This window comes from Protobothrops mucrosquamatus, unplaced genomic scaffold (assembly GCF_001527695.2).
Source record: "Protobothrops mucrosquamatus isolate PMUCROS unplaced genomic scaffold, P.Mucros_1.0 scaffold960, whole genome shotgun sequence".
NCBI lineage: Eukaryota > Metazoa > Chordata > Lepidosauria > Squamata > Viperidae > Protobothrops > Protobothrops mucrosquamatus.
This window is the reverse complement of record NW_015387204.1, coordinates 660,503-680,649: the sequence shown is the minus strand read 5'-3', so window position 1 is coordinate 680,649 and position 20,147 is coordinate 660,503. Positions and strand designations below refer to the sequence as shown.

At 35.8% G+C, this 20,147-nt stretch overlaps 1 protein-coding gene across 1 annotated transcript in view; it reads right to left on the bottom strand.

Moving 5' to 3' along the window:
- Nucleotides 1-20,147, bottom strand: part of DAAM2 (dishevelled associated activator of morphogenesis 2) — a 124,509-nt gene that overhangs the window by 28,482 nt on the left and 75,880 nt on the right. The window contains exons 14-16 of the mRNA XM_015819626.1: nucleotides 16,541-16,648; nucleotides 12,681-12,787; nucleotides 2,134-2,218 (exon numbers count right to left, since the gene is read on the bottom strand). Of these exons, the coding sequence (XP_015675112.1) occupies nucleotides 2,134-2,218; nucleotides 12,681-12,787; nucleotides 16,541-16,648 (300 nt within the window). The remainder of the gene's footprint in view (nucleotides 1-2,133; nucleotides 2,219-12,680; nucleotides 12,788-16,540; nucleotides 16,649-20,147) is intronic.

Here is a 20,147-nt window from a genome sequence, read left to right as displayed (position 1 = left end):
TCTAACTGTCAGGAAGTTTCTCCTTAGTTCTAGGTTGCTTCTCTCTTTGGTTAGTTTCCACCCGTTGCTTCTTGTCCTGCCTTCAGGCGCTTTGGAAAATAGCTTGACTCCCTCTTCTTTGTGGCAGCCCCTGAGATATTGGAACACTGCTATCATGTCCCCCCTCGTCCTTCTCTTCATTAAACTAGACATACCCAATGCATTTCTTATATAGTGGTTTTGAAAGTACTTATGGATTTTGTTTTTCCCATACCATAAAAAGTGGTCACTAAACGAACTGTTGTTAAGTTGAGGACTACCTGTAATTAGCCATCTCTAGCCTTAGACCTTGAGAACAGGAATTTTAAGAGACCAGTATTATTGGAAAATAGCTGAGTTTCTCCTCAAAAAGTATAACAGGTAAAGTTAAATATATCACACGCATTAGCCACCACTGAATCCAAGAATGTCTCTATGGTCCCTAATTATTGCTTTGCTAAAGGTCATTGCAGCTCACTTTTACTATGTCACACTTTACCCCAAAAGAGCTACGTGTACATGTGTGTATACACACATAGGCAAGGCTGTGCAATGTCACAGATTTTAAAAAGATGCTTCAAAGCATGGGGATACGTAGCACCTGTTAGCAACTACTTAAAGTAGCTCAGCTGTTCTTTCCCTCCAATGCTTGCACGTGATCCTGGGAAAAGACAAGTTTAAAGAGCTGCTGACAGGTGCAATGTTCATGCCTTGGCGTGCTCTGAAGCAACTTCTCCCCTTCAAATTCAAAGCACCGTTCATTCCTAGTACAAATAATCCTGTCTCGTGAATGTAGTCCACGCAAGAAATGAGTAATGCTTTAAGTCACTTTCTTTTGGAATACTTATTGATTGAAAAACGTTTATACCCATTCTCTTATTGTCTTTGTAATTCCCAAGGCATTCGAGTAAGAGTCTAGAAATTATAGTAATAAATAGGGATACAAGACAGCATAGAATTTCAAGCTGTCAAGATTACAATAGCAAATTAACAGGGAGAGATAAAATACTTATGAATGCATCTTCCCAGACAAGACATGTGAGGAATGGAAAAGGAATAGGGATAACTAGTGTTGCAAAAGTTAGAAAAAAATGTATTTTAAAATGAACACAGGCTTCTTCTAATGATTTTGCTGTTTTTGTGAAATACCAATACACATTATACTGTTCCTTCTGCCTTCTTTCTTTCTCCCAGATTTTAAAAATCTCTTTCTCCCTGCTATTTTTCATGTTCAGGACCAATAACTCTTCACCTAAAGTACAAGGACATTAGTAACAATCTATTTACACCCTTATTATACTCATCAACCCAACAGCAGTGAGGAACTTTGGAGGGGAAAAAATCTGAAAGTACAGTAGTGACCAAAATTGTGGAAACCTTTTGGGAAAAGTGTACAGTAGAAATGCCACCTTTGGTTAAGTTTCCACCAATTTTTCTCCTAATTTCTTTATGACTGTAGCCTTGTTCACTTAATAATACTATTTTACATCACTTTCTGGGCAACCAGTCAACTCTTTGCACCATTACTTTAATTTTATTACGTTTTACAACCTCACTAAATGAAAGAACACAAAAAACCCAACCAACTTGATAGCGATCATGTAACATACTGACAAATGTCCTCCTCTCAGCTTCAATACATGACATTAATAACTGAATCCTACTGTGATCTGATTAGCTCATTGCCAAGACAAGGTGACACCTGATTGGCTCTCTAAACACTCATGCTCATTGGTTACAATCAGATGAAGGAAAGCTACCTGAATATCAACCTAAGCAAGTTGTGCTTCCTTTTTCTGGTTATTTGGCTATAACTTTTCATAGACTACAGTACAGATAATTGAACAAACTGTGTTGCATTACATTCTTGATTAAATTATCTTTCCATTGATATATAATTTTATGGTACTACTCCAAAAAAAGTGATGTTATTAGCCATCAAACCTCAAAAATACACTTTTCCTAAAAGGTTTCCACAATTTTGGCCACTACTGTAATCTGATCATCATGCTGGCATGTTTATACAAATTGCTTGCTGAGATGTAATCTAATGAGAAGAGGAACACACTCTCCTTTTACCACTGACGTCATATTTAAGTAACTAAGTTTTTTCACCTGTTCCAACATATCTTTCGCCAGATCTTCTTCTTCGTCCATTTTCAAAATTGCCTGCCGAATTTCTTCATTAGATAGCTTCAACCTGTAATAATATCATAATGCTCTAATTACTTTGCTCACATAATTCATTTTGGACAAATGTGAAACTTCAGTAAGTATGTCCCAAAAGTTCTTTTCCAAAAGGCAACTGGACTTTGTTTTTTTCCTTGAAAATGTCTTGCTTCTCATCCAAGAAGCTTTTTCAGTTCTAAACAGAAGAAGCTTTTCAGGTGAGAAGTGAAATGTTTTTAAGGGGAAAAAACAACAAAGCCCAGTTGCCTTTTGGAAAAGCACCTTTGGGTCAACTATGACCTGGATGGTTGAGAATCTCCAGAGACCTCCACTGAGCTTCTGTTGTAAGACCTTCCTTTATATCCATAAATATACAAACAAATGAAAGATCACAAAGAAGATTGCTAAAGCCAAATGATTAATTATGGTTACATTCATGGCAACCCATGAGTGATAACTCAGAATATATTACTATGTTCTTTGAACAAAATATGTACGTCGCAATAACTTTCCATTAATGACTCGTCATGCAGAAAAGCCTTCAGGATTTTTTTCAAGAAACTTTTACATTTTTGCAATTGACCAGGGCAGATAAACATAATTCACAATTATGGAAAATTCCAAAGCTTGATTTTTAGCATACTATAGAAAAAGGCAAGGAGAGCAGAAGGGAAGAAATTGTGATCAATAATTGTGAATATTAAAATTTCTATTATATTTTACAGTATTTGACATCACTATTTTGATATTGTTGCTGTATTTTAGGAGTATGTATATGTTTTTTATTGTTAATTCATATTTATTACACCATAAAGTAAATTCACAGCATAAAAAAATTAACTCACATCTCCAAATGACATCATAACACACTATCTGACTTAACAAATCAAACCCAAACATATTACAATACAAAATAAAGAGACATTACATGTAGTCCCCAACTTACAACTGTAATCGAGCCCAGAATTATGGTTGTTAGGCATTATGTGACCAGATCCTGTTTTTCAACATTTTTTGTGGTGTTTGTTAAACAAATGCTGTGATTGTTAAGCTAACACTGGGGTCATTAAGCAAATTTATTTTTTTTCTAGTGGCCATTTTTTTGCCAGAAACCAGAAGTAAACTACCAAAAAAGTCAAATTGTGGTCACATGACTAAAGGAAGCTGCAAATGACCATAAAGGTGAGCTAGTTGCCAACGGCCCAATCACATTACTGTGTTCGTGTGTGTGTGTGTGTATGTCTGCATACACAGCCCTCATAACTGCAAAACCAGGTTGTAAGTACTTCTGAGAAAGTCTGTCATATCTCTGAATAGTTTAAGTGATCAATTGTAAAGTTGGGAGCTGCCTGTATAATGAAGAACTGACCAATTAGAATTAGGCTTTTAGTTTTAAAAAATAACTTTTTTTCTTTAGTTTTCTTTCCTCCAGGTATTCAAAAACAAAATAAGGGATTTGTTTATTTAGCAGATTAAATCCTGGCAGCTTACTAAATTCAAAGAGCAGAATCATAATAGGATATGCCCATCTGTCTTGCTGAGGGTATATAAGCACTGGATTCTAATTATGTAACTGCACATTAAACATCAGCATTTCAGGAAAGCTTTTCTAATGGCCCATCATTTTCAAATAAACACATAGAATTCATATTTGTTGGACAATAGTTCCTCTTTGTGTATGGAAACAGATAACACTCATCCTTCCAACTGGCATTGGCTTAAGCAAAGAAGCCAAAAGCTGAAGAGGCCATGGAGAACGAATTAGCTTTTTCCTTCCCAAGACAAGTTTCCTGTAACTCAGATTTCAGAACCATGAAGCAAGACACACAAAGAAATTTGCACTGTTCCTGGCCAGGGGAGCTGTATCAGAAGCCTCACCAAGTTTTTAATGTCCAAGTACAAGAGTTTGGCAGCTTTTTGATGGTATGACTCTCTTGAAGCATTTAAAAATGCTCAAAGGAGATGGTGTTAAATGCATATGCAGCTGCCTTTGCCCAGCAACTAATAGGGAAACATCTGGCTCAAGCGGCACATCCTTCTCTCGCAGGGGCCTGCCAGGCCCCATGTTAAGAGACAACTCAATGAGGCTACTGTAAGGCCTATATAAAGCCTGTGGTACATCTGAATGATCACTGCCGATACTGTTAAGCTGCACTTGAGGCTAGTTAGATGAGCAAGCAATTGCTTACAAAACAGTCACATTACAGTCAGCAAGCCACATGACCACAAATGTGCTATTCACACAGAGTTCAAAAGCAGACAAGCAACTGGGCCAACGGATTGTTAATGAAGTGTTCTCATTGTTGTTGTTGTTTTTCCAATACTTCTGACTAACCATGCAGTGGATCTTAAAATAGCCAACAGTAACATAAAGCAGATGTGCTGAGCTTTAAGCAAAAACAGGTGAACCAATTGAACAGAAACCTAAAGCAGATCCCTAAAATCTTTCCACTCAAGGCAGAAGGAAGATGACTACTTGAACTAGGGGAGTTTTGTTGCAATGCAGACACCACATTAAAATGTGATTATGGCCAGAAGAGACACACTAAATAAGTCATATCTCATTGCTGGATATGTATCATCAGTAATTTTCATACCGGTCGTATAAGAGCCAAACCTAAATTTCTCCCACTGGCATAAAAACTGACAAACCCCAGACTGCATGCATAATTTAACCACTGCCAGGTCTGTTTTATATTTGTTTACAGAAAACCCCCACAAAGACTATAATGGAATGATAACTAAGCTAAGCAATTCCACTGACATGTGAAGATAGAGCAGAACCGAGTACAATTGCAATGGACACTTCTGCATGGACACTCTCTGCAAAGAGAGCTTTTGGCAAGACACACATGCTCCCCGAGGACAAAGATTAGGAAAGGCAGGGAAGCTTACCTACAGAGATCAGAGGAAATGGCTGCAATCATAGTCCTATCTGGGCATAAGCTTTACTTGTTATCCAAGAGTGCTAGAGTGGGAAGGGGAAAAATCCATTATTACTGCTTTCTACATTCCCTTTCCCCCTTTCCTTCTCAGTTCAAGGATGTGTAGGATGATTCTAAGGTTATTTAGCTGAGCAAGAATCTAGGATCTCTCTTTAAACCTTTGTGCTTTCTGAGGAATACAGTATTCAAGAGCACTGGGGCATTCTTTGAACGTAAATGGCACAGAGTACATGTAACATATGATGTATGGGTATGAGAGCTGGACACTAAGAAGGGCTGATCAAAGAAGAATTGACACCTTTGAACTGTGGTGCTGGCGTAAATTATTGCATCTAGCACAGACAGCCATGTCATACGTGCAAATTCATTGGAGAATTCAATGATACTAGGAATGGTTAGTGGATCAAGAAAATGGGCCAAGCAAAGATACCATCAAAGCTGATACAAAGATGAATATCCAACAACTGAAAGAAGCTGTGCTTGACAGGATAGCCTTGGAGAGGACTTGCCTGTAAAATCACCAAGAGTTGGACCTAACTGAACAGTTAAAACTACTATTATATGTAACAACTAGTACTAGCATCTGGTTGCATTTTTTCTCCATATTTATTATGTCAAATAGATTATGACCCTATAAGAAAAAGCTGTCTTGTAGTTTCTGTACAGTGTTTAAGAAGAAAACTGGAATGGAAAAGGGGGTGGTTGTATAAGTCAGGTTTCTTTAAGGAAACAGCTCAACTACAACAGTTTAACAGTATAATCATTTTATAGTGAAGATAATTTATCCCAATCACATGCAGCTTGGCAAGGAAAGTCTGAGTGATGAATACTGTCAATTTTTCATTTTTTTAATGAAGAAAAAATATCTTAGCCAATTGCTGAGATATAATTATTTACACATTTTTTATTTGCATTGAAAAATGTATTTGAAAAAAATCTCTCTAGTTGTGCATAACCACAGCATATTTTCAAAACACATGTAAATTATACCACTCTAACTTTCAATTAATACTCAAGAAATACTACATTTCGCTGGATTTATGTATCATATCATATATAATATGATATCCATTTTAGTTTAAAAATGACTACTACTAAGTAAAATTAAGTGCAATTCATCCATAACCATATATTATATTATTGCAGTCTTAAACTATGCTGGAATATGGTTCGCAGTAATAAGATATCTCCCAAACCAGTTATGTTAATTTACTTGGTTATATTTCAAGCAGTTGAATTTTTTTGTTTGAACTTTTGTATAAATAAAGATAACAGTACAGTACAGTTCTTCAGAAGCACACTGGTCAAACAGAAGCACTTTATAATTATTTAAAGGAGAAACCTGAAGGCAGGAGACTAGTCTTGTGCTATTGTACTAGAACTTGGGCTTGCTCACATTCCATTTTTAACTCCATAACAAATTTTTTACAGCTGAATTACAACATTTCTGTTTATTAACCTTATCTATATTTGTTCTAAAGAATGGCATAAAGGCGGGATAAATATTTATTAAATGTATATGCCACCCACCTCACCGTTGAAGTGATTCTCAAAAGTCAGAAATATTTCTTTTCACACAGGAATAAGGATATCCAAACCTCCAAGAAAGAATTAAACTATATGATAATCCCTTCTAATGTGACCTTTACCACTTTTCTTGACCTTATTTCTCACATAATTGTCTTTATAATCCAGTCATAATTGCACCCCTATTACCACTGATTTAATAAAATCAAGTTATTTATTGCCTTGGAAAGAAAGGGAAAGATAGAAAGAAAAGATTTTACTCTGAATCTAATGGGCAAAACTGCTGTATTTTAATTATTTTCTTTCATAGGCAGATTCTTTTACTTTTCTATGTAAGGATGGTGATTGGCTTATTTTATTCTAAAAACCAAATTGTGAAAATGGTCACTATTCTTCAACTTCCTTGCCCTTAGAAAGAAAAAAAAAATGTTTTGTTTTATTTTAAGCCCTACCTCCAAGAGAAAAATTTTCCCATCTGTTTCCAGATACGTTTGAAATCTAAACTAGGTTCTGCACAGTTTTAATTTAATTATATAATTTAATAGATTCGTTGTGGCCACCTACCCCAGACTGGAGAAGAAGATTCTAGATGTTATCAACACAGTTTGGTGTTGTGGCTAAGGTGCTGGCTTAGAAACCAGGAGACTGTGAGTTCTAGTCCCAATTTAGGCATGAAAGCCGGCTGGGTGACTTTGGGCCAGTCACGCTTTCTCAGTCCAACTCATTTCACAGGGTTACCATTGTGGGGAAAATAGGAGGAAGGGTCATTAGATATATTCACCACCTGGAGTTACTTATAAAGTAATAAAGGCAGAATAAAAATCTAATAAATAAATTCACAATGTAATTGGGACTGATAATATCAAAGACATGAAAAATTGTAATACATAAAGGCAACTTTCCATGAAAAATCTTTCGTAAGATGATACGGATATATAAGAGGCAGAAAACTCTGGAAAGTGCAGCAATATTAATTCAGAAGAGAAGTTTGACATTAAGGGAGATCCTCTACTTTCCTCCGATGATAGGGAGAGGATTTTATAGTCTAATGCACAGCCAACATTCTGCAATTTATACTCCAGCACATCTGGAAAACTCCAGGCTAATTAAAGTCTTATCACTTTTTCAGAACTATCAACAGGATAGTTTCACAAACTCGCCATGACCTTAAAAAAATTAATTAATTAATTAATTAATTAAAAAAATCATGAGGTGCAGTTTTTCAGAATCCACACCATTCAGTTTCTCATAATGGAATAATTCTTTCTGGGTGCTTTCTCATCCTTCCATTTAAAAAAGAAGTCTAAGATTAGAAGGGAATATCATAATCTGGCCTTCATTTGCACAAATTCTTCCCCCAACTTCAAGTATATTGAAAAAAGGATCAAAATCAAAGTTCCAAATATTTTGAGAGTCATCTTCTGAAATTTATTTTTGATGAGAGAGCATTTTGTTTTCCATTAACCACTTCCAACTACAACTAATAAAAAGACATTAAATATTGGCAAAATAACATATGAAATCTGGCAAATCATGCCCTGGCACTAAAACCAGGATATTTTAGGTACTAATCTCTGAAGTTATAGGTTACCATAGACACAGCATAATGCACGTGCAGAAAAAGAACATTGAAAAAATGAAAGGGACAAAAGAAGTATACTATTTTAATTACTTTCTTGGCACCTGTATTATTTCTTTCTTTTCCAGTCCATATAGTGAATTTACAAATATGCACACACAAACATGATCAATGCCAGTTTGCTTACTGTAATCTCTAGCCAGCACAACTTCTATCCGTTCCCATAAATCACTTAAAACTCCAAAGGAAAACTGGAGAAAGAAACCAAATGGCCTTTTTTAATGCATTCCTTGAGCTCCCAATTTGATATAGCTCAGTTAATCTTACAGAGAGTCATAGAATTATAACTGAAGTTGACAGACTGCAGAAAGGGGATCACTGTCCATGGGGCAAGTAAATGAATCACATCACAATTATTCAACAAAACCTTCACTATTTTCTTCTCCTAAATACTTCCTGTTTCAGACTACTTATGAATGACTAAGCAAAGAGTCAGAGGAATAAGAATATAGGCACTGAGAAAAGAGACAAAATGGTATTGAGGATTCCAAGGGATTTTTTTTAGGAGAAAACTCATTGGTATTTTATTTTCTCATGCTATAGAAAAAAAAAGAAAATTACAAATATAGACAAAATAGCAATAGCCCAGACTTGGGTATTAATAATTAAACCATGTGGAAAAGGGTAAGGGGCTATTATGTAAGAAGGAAAATATTGTTAAGTGTTTAAAAATGGGTAAGCTACACTGCTTAAAAGTGTTTTAATCCATTATGTTTTAAAAACATACTATATGTCCTACCTAGAGCACTTACTTTAGACACATCACTCTTTCCCTTTTTCTCTGAAACCATCAATGATATTAACAGAAATACTGTGAAAAAATATTGGAAGAAAAACACTTATTTGTATACGGTATTTCGGTGCTACATTGGAGAATACTCAGTCTCCTCTTTTTCAAAACAGAACAATTAATTCTCAAAAATAATGTAAAAATAGGAAGGGAGGACATATCACTGTTAAGAGTGGGCAGAAAGGGGTAATTCCAATCTGGGAAGATCCTAGAAAAGATAATCAAAAAACAGATCTGCGAACAACTAGAAGCAAACAAAGTTATAACTACTAGGGTTTGTTAAAAACAGATCATGCCAAACCAATCTTATTTTATTCTTTGATAAAGTGACTAAACTAGAAGACCAGCAAAATGCTATGGATGTAATATATTTAGATTTCAGTAAGGCATTTGGTAAAGTAGACCACAACCTGCTCCTTGGTAAGCTAGAAAAAGATGGAATAGACAACATCATCACCAGATGGATCTGTAGCTGGCTGGCAAACCGTACTCAACAACTAGTCCTCAATGGCACTACATCCACATGGAGAGAAGTAAGCAGTGGGGCAGTCTCCATCTTAGTATGCTTCAATATCTTCATAAATGACTTAGATGAGGGAATAGAAGGGAAACTCATCAAATTTGCAGGACAAGAAACAATGGTTGGAAACTGATCAAGGAGAGAAGCAACCTGAAATTAAGGAGAAACTTCCTGACCGTGAAGACAATTAACCAGTGGAACAGCTTGCTTCCAGAAATCGTGGGCGCTCCATCACTGGAGGTTTTTAAGAAGAGACTAGACAGTCAGTTGTCTGAGATGGTATAGGTTCTCCTGCTTGAGCAGGGGGCTGGACTCGAAGACCTCCAAGGTCCCTTCCAACTCTATTCTATTCTATTCTATTCTATTCTATTCTATTCTAGTCTAGTCTAGTCTAGTCTAGTCTAGTCTAGTCTAGTCCTTTTGGAATGTGGTGGTCTCAAGTCACAATTGATGTTCAAGCTAACTGGGGAGCTATGGAAAATTAAACTCAATCATTATAAATCCAGTATATTTGAAATGCAATAGATCAAGCACTAAATAACAGAGGTCTATAATCTCTCCTGTTCCAGTAATTGCTAATGAATCTGGCCATTTGTACACAATATATATTTTTTAAGAAAAATCATTTGGAAAAGTTTCTAAGGTCTGTACTGGCAGCTCCAAGATGCATCTCCAACCCAGTTTTAGGCTCAAGACAGAAAAATCCAAAATAGATGGGCATGATGGTTAGTTATAACACATCAGTTGAAGATTTTCCCTAATTATCTGGTTCTGTGAATTTTGAAGGATGAGCATTCCTCACCATGCATATTGGCAGTGAATCTGGTTATGATCAGACACAAAAAGAAAGTTATTCAAAGGTTGAATGATACTGAATACTAAAATCAAGTTAGCATCCTTTCCTGGAACAGTTCACACGGAAATCTGCAGGCTAGTGATACAAGTTAACCCTCCCTAGATTACAGAAGGGCTTTAGAGGGCCAGGCACAATGTCCTCTGGTTGGTTTTATTGCAGGACAAATTCACCAAACTCCCACTAAAAAATGTGTGGACGGGGTAAACTGAGACCCTTTTATTTTTGACAAGTTATGTATAACAAAACGACATGTAAAATGTCCCTAGACACGTTTCTAGATAATGTAAAGTTTATGTGTTTAACTTTAATGTTCAGGTCTGACTGTTTAAACTTAATCGACAACTACGTAAAAATGACGTCGGTGTATTTTAAAAGGAAATAAAAGGATTATTAAAGGTATGTCTTTTTGGAAAGTAAAGATGAGCACACAGCTTATTGATAGAAATTTTAGACATGATAGTTCCACACAAAGAATGCTTGATTTAATTAAAGAATGCAGTGTGCATCGAGTGAAGGTAAGAGTATTCATCTGAGTATAAGCGTAGAAAATTAAAAAGGGAGGAGAGGAGAATCATGTTGGATGTCCACTCCTTTAAGCAATGGCGTTCACCTTCAAGGAATTTTATACATGCAGTGTTGACCTTCCTCAGCTTTTCAGTTTTGTTTTAGTCTCGGAAATGAAAAAAATAAATAAATTGTGGAGGCTAAAACTGCATAGGATATCTTGGCTTGCTTCAGAGTTTAAGTCTATTGTTTGAATCTGTCCTGAAATTCTATGTGCATTCCATACTAAAATGCTGGACATTACAGCATATGCATTTGCATAAACCTAAAGTCTGATTTTGATTTCTATCAAATGCACATGCTATAAGAATAATGTGAGGCTTGGAGATGATGGGCATTGAGATGATGAAAGCTTATTATTTTGTACAAAGCTGCTTGTAAAAGTTACTTTCCATAAAGTTGCTTGCCCAAAGCATGTATGTCTATTAGCAGGTATGGTTTTTTTCAAAGAACATTTAAACATTCCTTCTAATTTTCGTTAAAAATATTTTCAAATTAAGATGCATTAAAACAAGAATTTTATTAGATAATTATGCTGCCTCAGTCATGGACTTAAGTGAAGAACTATATGGTCGTAAAGTCTAGGAGTAATAGAAGGAGATTATGGTCTTCCTCCTTCCATCTTCTTTTTAATTTTCATTAAAAACTGTTAAGAAGTAAAAGGTGGAACAACCCACACTTTGTCTATATGTGGTCAGACTAAGAACCCTCTGTCTGGAACCATTCTTGTATATTCATTCATAAAAGCAACTTGACTTCTTAATACAAAAGCTCTTAATCCTATTACTTCTCACGTTAGAAAACAAAGCAGTGTTAGGCATGCTTGAATGTTTTTTCTTGGTATCAAATATTTGATGCCTATGTACCCAAAAAGATGAATGCAGCCTGAAAATATTCCATCAGTTGCTTCTATCAGTTATTTAGCACTGTTTTCCCCCCACCCCACAATACATTTACCATAACTATCCTCAAACTTTCTATCAAAAGCAGAAAAGACAATGGACAATTTATTCAGCTAAACACCAAAGGTGCAGATGCTTACAACTGCCAAACATGTCAATGCACTATTTCTTTGCACACTGCCTTGTTCAGGAGCAAATGAAGCATTTATTTCCAATCATTCTTGACTCAATTAGTTAAAAAAATAGGTTACATGAAAAACATTATTTTAATTAATGAAACACTTGATATGAATAAAACAGAAAAAATGCATAAAATTTACCAAATCGCCAGAAAGAATTATTTTTTATTAATAGCCACAAACATACATTGGGAAATATAAGCAATATTTCTAACTTTGACAGACTATTCACTCCTATATTTTGGGATATTTAGTTATAAATCTAAAATTTGTAACAACAATTGTAGGTTCCCTGTGTTTGACGGTTCAACATATTTAGTGACAAACTCAAATATAGTGTTTAATCGAATTTAAGGTTCGACTACGTAAACATAAGTACACTTTCTGTCTTAACTAGTTTCAACTGTAACCTCAGAAACCTAAGCATCTTTCATTTCTCAAGAACATTTCAGAGGCAGTTTCTGGTCTAAAATGTTTGAAATAGCAGCAGTCGAATAGAAATTCTACTTGCATCCTTTCTGTATACCAACAAACTGAAATTCCAGACAAATGCAAGATAAGGTAAACTTACTTGGAAAGGAGGATGACACAATTTTGTGCTCTCCGGCCATCAATCACAGAAAGCTCTTTCACCTTTCGACTGGATAGGTATAAGTCTTCAGTTGATCCCATTTCTTTCTACAAATAGTTTAAAAATGGGAAATTATTTCTTTTTTCTTATTGAATTTTTCAGTCAATGCAATACTTAGAAGGAATACATCATATCCAAAGTAACCAGTGTGGGAGGAAATCCACCCAAGTTGTAGGATTACAATGCTATAAAAATCAAACTGGAAAAAAAAAAGTGTATAAACATTTTGCTTCCTTATTTCTTATGTGTTTCCTTCCAAATCCAGATGTAAGTGCAACAGACAACAATATACGTGCAAGCATGCATGCATATATATGTGCATCTCAGATCCTTATTTTATTGTCTTTGCTATAAATGGGATTGCCTGAAAAGTATAATTAAATGTAGAACACATTACACACACGGTGACATGCATCAAAACACATTATATAAACTTAAATCCAAATAAATAAAGTATGTTCAAAAAGTGGGAACAATATTATAAAGAGGGATCGTATCACCACCAGGTAAATGAAATAACCTTTGACTTTATGGATAGAATTGAGATTAAGAAGAGGATGATGGAGAGGTAAGGAGAAACAAGTTTGCTGATTTCATTTTCCCCTGTAACTCCTTAAAAGTTGAAGGAAATTAATTTCTAGTGGCTACAAAGGGCACATCCTTGTAGACTTCTTGGAAGCAATGCAGAATCATTTGATACTTCCTGCTTTCAAGATGTTTTTCAATTTCCCAATCTAGGTTACAGATTTAGGATTCTCCTTTTCTTTTTCTTTCTTTCTTTCTTTCTTTCTTTCTTTCTTTCTTTCTTTCTTTCTTTCTTTCTTTCCCTTCTTTCTCAGTTTTTCTTTATTGCTTGAGGTTTTTGTTTTTTTGAAAAAAAATCCCCATAAATACTAGGATGCTAAGAAAGAATCTGGTATTAATCATGCTGGACTATGTTTGAGATTTACTCTTGCAATCTTTTCATTGTAAGAAGGAATGTAAATCACTCAGTGTTGTATTGGAATGGAGTAGTATATGGAACCTAGTAAATAAATAAACATGCAAACAAAATTCCTAAAATCCCACACTGTTCCAGAAGATCCTCAGTTTAGTGGAGCAGATATTCTAAGAGTTGAAAAGCTGAAAAAGGAAGAATCATTAAAGTCACCTCCCTCTTGTATTCACTGGGACATCATGACATAACTCAATTCAAAAGATGTTCCCATGAACAACTGAAAGTCAGGATCCTTTCTTTAGTAAATAAAAGTAATAGGATTATTAGCAAGAGGTGAGTTACGCCTATTTTTCTGTCTTTTGTAAACAAAAGTAAGAGCACCCATCTCCAATATCTCTCACTTGTTCTCGTGGGTTTGGATACACAAAAGCCGACTGAATTTTGATTTCTGTCTCTCAAAATTCATGCAAGACAGAAACACCTATACATGTGCAGATGAAAGATAAGGTTTACTCATGCAACAAACAAAGTGGGTTATGAAGTTACAGTTGGATCTCGTGATCTCAACACTGGAAAAGAAATCTGCAAAGTCAGAAAGGGGACAGGTAGTAATACTCACCGGCTTACATGAGGAAGAAGGATTAGTTAACAGGTCCTACTCAGGCAACAGTTGAAGATAACAGAGAAGGAAACATGCCAACAGTTAGCAACAGCAATAAAAAGGTAACAGAGTTTATCAAAGCAATAATATTTGGTCTTCTAATGAAGCGCTGGTTAACTTGACACTATTAAAATAATCAAAGAAGAAATGCCTCGCAATTTGTTCTCCTTTCCGTAGTCACAAAAAGTAGGAGATATTACTGAATTTGCTCCTTTTCCATAGAGATTCTAAAGATGATCGTTAACAGGATTTTAAGGCAATAATAGGGTTTCCCACTACTTTCTTTTTTGCAATTATGTTAGTGATGTTATAAAATAATAAACTGGCCTTTTGAACATCATAAAATAATCCGTAAGAGACCTTGGAATAAAATTCTATTCCTGTTTAACATTGCCTTCTCAGTATATAACAAACAGCAAATACTTTTGTATGGAGTGAAGAACAGACCCTTTGTCTTCTCTAAGAAAAAAGAAGTCGTTTACAGGAAAAGAAGCTGGGGGACCAAATACAATATCATATTAACTGCAGCAAGAAAAAGAAATGCTTCATTCATGCTCATGCATGCAACACCCCCCCCCCCAATGTCTCTGGGATTTGCTGAGTTTAGCTTCATTTGGCTGAAGTTTAAAGCCGGTGAATGACCAGAATAGAACTGGTCTGTTTAGACAAGCAAACCTCATTTTGATCATATCTTAAACTTGCAGAATTATGATCCAGTCCCATTCCACTTTTTATAGCAAGACAGGAAGTCTTCAATTAACTATCTAAATCTCTAAACTTTGGTTAATCAAATGGGAACATATCAGGAACATAATCTCAGTTTGGTGTAAAGCTTTAGCCTGTCCGAAATTTGGTTAGTTTTGTGATTGATAAGAAGTGCTAAGAGGTCATTTGTCGCTGAAAGGGAACCAAACTTTACATGTTGATTCAGAAGTGGTCAACTCATTTTCATGTGCTTTTTGGCAATAAAAATGAATCTGAATCTTTTAGGAGTCCTGAAATTTCCAAAGGGAAATTGAAAGATGTTGGAGTCTGGTCAGTTTTTTGGACTAATTTATTAAAGTCTTTCAATAGTTCTCTACAGTGTGGCAACATTGTTTTATATTATTGGAGAAGAAAAGCTGAACTTCCAGCCCAGCTTTGGACTATCATTTGTACAGCAGACAACTGGGAGAAACCTTGTTTTCAAAATATAATTTAATAGCTAAGAAAGAATTTGGAAAAGAAGGGGAGGGAAAGTTAAAATCCCACTGATCCATCCAGTTGAGTCTCATTTGTGACAGAAAGACAGCATGAGGGTGATCTGCTTTCCAAGAAAAGGAGGAAAAAAACCTGCACAGCTGCTATTAAAAGTATGTCACTACTGTTAGCATTAAAATATCCATTATAATCTATTATTTGAAAGAAAAGTAAAGACAATGAAGTAAGCCAAATACAAAGCTGAACTAAATTTATTACACAAGATTTATTAGCTAAGAAGAAAATGTATTACAAAATGAGGGGGGAAATGGAATTAACATCATTAATAAAACAAGTGAAAAAAGACTAAAAAGATTCCATTCGAATTGGGTGGCTAATAAATTTGAATTACTAGACTAGACTAGACCAGACCAGACCAAATCAAGCCAAGCCAAGCCAAGCCAAGCCAAGCCAAACCAAACCAAACCAAACCAAACCAAGCCAAACCACACTAAACACCACTACCCATCATATAACAACTGCAAACACAAATCAGACTGGCAATGCCAAGTACTGTATTTTTCCACTAAAGGCAGACATTATGGCAAACAAAATATAGGTACTTGTTGAGACTATGTTAAACTTGTCTACTTACTACTCAACATTCTCATCAGTACAAGGTATCGTGGTCAAGCCACCATTTGATGTCTCTCAGTGTTTCAGAATGATGCTATATGATGATCTTGCAGGAAACAGAGCTTAGCACTATGGCACACCATTTCCAGTCATCAACACCAGGTAAGTTAAGGGTCCACTAATAAAAGAGGGAGCCATCCAGAAGACTATTTACCTGGCATACTCAAACCTGGAGCCAATCTGTTTATCCTGAAAATACTATATCCATGAAAAGACATTTCCTACTGCTTTTTCTCTGTTGGTGCACCAAATACTGAAACCATTTTTATAGAGGAACATAAAGACTTCAGAACCTGAACTGAGGGGAATAGCATTGAAATGTCTTACCTGATGTCTTTGATAGGCTGAAAACATTTTTTCAAAATCTTCCAAATCCAGCATCTTGAAAGCTTGTATGTCATCAATTTCATGCCAGATGGTACCATGTATCTTTTCCTAAAATTCAAAGAGATGTATATAGCTGTGGTTAGCCCTACATTCTAGTGAATAATAATTTTCACATAGCTATCATTGTTCCATCTTCAACCTCCAAATACACACAAAGGCAAAATGCTATTAAAAGTAATACTTAGAGCATCACTTCCCTCATTTTTCTTTTCATAGTTGATTGCAATTCATTCATCTAACACTTTATTAAATATATCATAGATGGGTAACATAGATTTTACTCTAAAAACACTTTTTATGCAAAAAAATCAGAAATTTCTGATTTTGGAGGAGGAGGAGGAGGAGGAGGAGGAGGAGGAGGAGAAGGAGGAAGGCTGCCCAGCATGTGGTATCTTGAAGTCCAGACTGGCTAAAAGTAGAACACTCCTACCTTCTCAACTGAAGCTCACAAAAGGCACTCACATAGTAAAGTGCATTAGCACTTCATTATTAAAATAATTAAGAACAGCTTCTATCTCCCACTCACCCTTATTAAAGAAACAAGAGAAAAATGCATTATTCTGAGAAGCTAAAAGGGGTCAGGAAGAATTCAATGGACAGAACATGATTAAAAGAAGACACAAGTTTTGGAGAAAATCCAGCCCAAAAAATAAAGACAAAAGCAAAACAGCCAAGCCTTTGGACTCTCCTGAAGTCACTTTTTTGGCTTTTAAAAATGGCTCATATTACAAAGCAAGTTTCCATTGAGAACTGCAAAGTTTTCTGCTTTGTCTCTATTAAATCCACTCAGAGCTGTTAGAGTGTTATGGTCTGTTTAGTTTATAATTTTGTATGAGACATAAAACCAGAATATGGAAAATGACCCTGGGACACATTTTATTCTGCACATCTTTATGAGCCTCATGGGAAGACACTGATAGAAATGACTACAGTCAAAAATATAGTCCAGAATTGACTGCCTAAAAATGAAGCCCAATGAAGTTCCATAAAGGTGACTAAATTTATCACATGAAAACAGCAATTATCAAAACTTAAACCTCCAGAAATCCACTTTCCTATTAAGACACACTGGTTGTATTCCCTTCTTTTTATTCTTCTATTTGTTCCCCAAATTTGTTCTGATATCATTTTTTTCTGCTTAGACTGTGGTATGAGAGTTTTGCTACAGTCTGTCCAAGCACATTACTATTTTTTCCTTTTTTTGTCTCTGGAACTTACAGATGAATTGGCCACACCATATCTCCAGCAACAACAACAACAACAAAAACAGGTTTGTGGATGTATCAGGAAGAGATGTTCTGTTCACGTGTGTTAGAGAGGGAGTGAGAGGATTATTACAAGCAGGAGTTGTGGAATGAGCTGAGCAAACAGGAGAAACTCAGGACAAAACTGGCTGGGGGCCTGAAGTTATCTGCAAAGGGTGACTGAAGGGGCCAAAGAAATGGGATCCATTTCAGAAGCATGAGTAGCAAGAAATTGTGAGCGGCAACAGGGCCAAAGGTGAAAGCAGCTGCAGAGCCAGGCAGCCATGCCAACCTCTGTAATTGTGACAATAGTTCACAGCAGTGATAGCAAACTTTCCCCTTCTTAGTCAGAAACAGAGAGGTGCCAAAATCTCAGCAGCAATTCAGGCCAAAGGCAACAGATGCCTGGCTCAAAACCCTGAAAAATGCCAACCATCAACCAAATCTTGGATGGCTAAAAGATAGCCAGAAATCAGGCTGAGAAGAACATAACTTTTGTTTTTACACATCCTAAGTGGGAGAGCAGCAAAGGATGGGAATAAACTAAGCTAGGATCATTAGTTCCCTACATTAGGTGTAGGAGAGGAAGGAAATACAATGATAGACATTGATATAAGAAACATACAAGAAATAGGCATAGCTATTGTACTTAGAGAATATAAATTGTGAGATAAGGAAAGAACATAGAAAAGTTTAGAATGTGTGATTCAATGAGCATATACTGTATATCTGTATATACTTATGTATGCACCCCTTGGGTTACGAAAGCAATTGGAAACAGAATCTCCATTGCTAAATGACGCAATTGTAAAGTATGAAGTCATGTGACTGTGCCACTTAATGACAGCAGTTCGGAAGTCCTCATGCCTTCATTAGGGGAGAGCTTCACACGATGATGGAGATCACAAGAACATGACTGCAGCTTGCTGTGACAGCAAAATTGTAAGCCAGACACCAAATACTTGTAATGTGATTACATAAGCACAGAGACATTGTAGCAGTCAGAACTTCACAAGTTTCAACAATCACAGAATGTGTGGTTGTAACTTGAGAACTACGTATGTATCTGAATTATTCCTTCCTTCCTTCCTTCCTTCCTTCCTTCCTTCCTTCCTTCCTTCCTTCCTTCCTTCCTTCCTTCCTTCCTTCCTTCCTTCCTTCAATTTATTCCTTCATTTATAGAACCACTGAAATGTGTACAAACCTGGAAAAAAAGTGGTACCAGTTTATAGTGTGAGGAATCATATGACTGAAAGTTTATCAATTACCTTCCACAAAAAGAAAGTTTACAAATAAAGTAGAATCTCAGCTTCCTGTTCCTATGTTAACTCTGTATATGTATAAATATTATAACAATTTTACATAATCAAATATTCTAGTTTTGATAAATCCTGGTAATCCACCTATTATTTCATATACAGTAAGCAAGGATTTCCAGTTTAGATACTATCTTGCAAGCCAACATAATGTTGCCAACTGGGAGGCACCTGCAATGCACTGATATATATACTCACGATGTTCCACTCAGCATAAGCCATATGAAAAATAACCTAAATACTAAATTTTCTAAATATTAAATACTATTACTGAAGTCCCACCCTAGTTTTGGTAGCTACTATATACATGTAAATTATGGCAAACTCAAATCAAATCACTCCTCTCCAAAATCAAACTATTCCTCCATGCTCCAAAACTCCATTTTTAATCATTCTCTAACCCTTATTGATAAGTACAGCTATCTCCCCTGTGAAAAAGAAGGAAGGATAAGCCTTTGGTCCTATAAACTAAAAAGAACCATATGTGTCTCTGGCTGTTCAGTGTTTGTGTATGTGCATATAACTGTCTTTTTTTCTCACCCGAAGTACCAATTTCTGAAAATAAAACTTACTCCCATAGCCCCACGTGGCTTTGAAAGACAAGAACAGGAGGAGCAGCAAATATTTCACTTCATCATATTTGAAACGAAAAAGAGAGTAAGCAAGGAGAAGGCACATTCTTGTGGCATTCCAAAGGTCCCGAGACACTTATTCCACATGCCTGAGCTGAGCCCCGAGTGACTTGGGAGTCTTAAAAAGAGCATGGATTTCTAGGCAGCTACCCAAATTCAACACAGATAGTATTCTATCTGCATTTTTTAATGACCAAAGAGTAATAGGGGTGATGGAAATTAGAAGGTGGGAGTTGGACGAAAACAAGTGTGCTACGCAAAAGGTAGGCTGGATACTCCTCTAGAAGGAAGAGCTAGATTGATTTGTAACTAGAAGAGGGAGATTATGCTCCTTCATGGTTATGCAATGAATGAG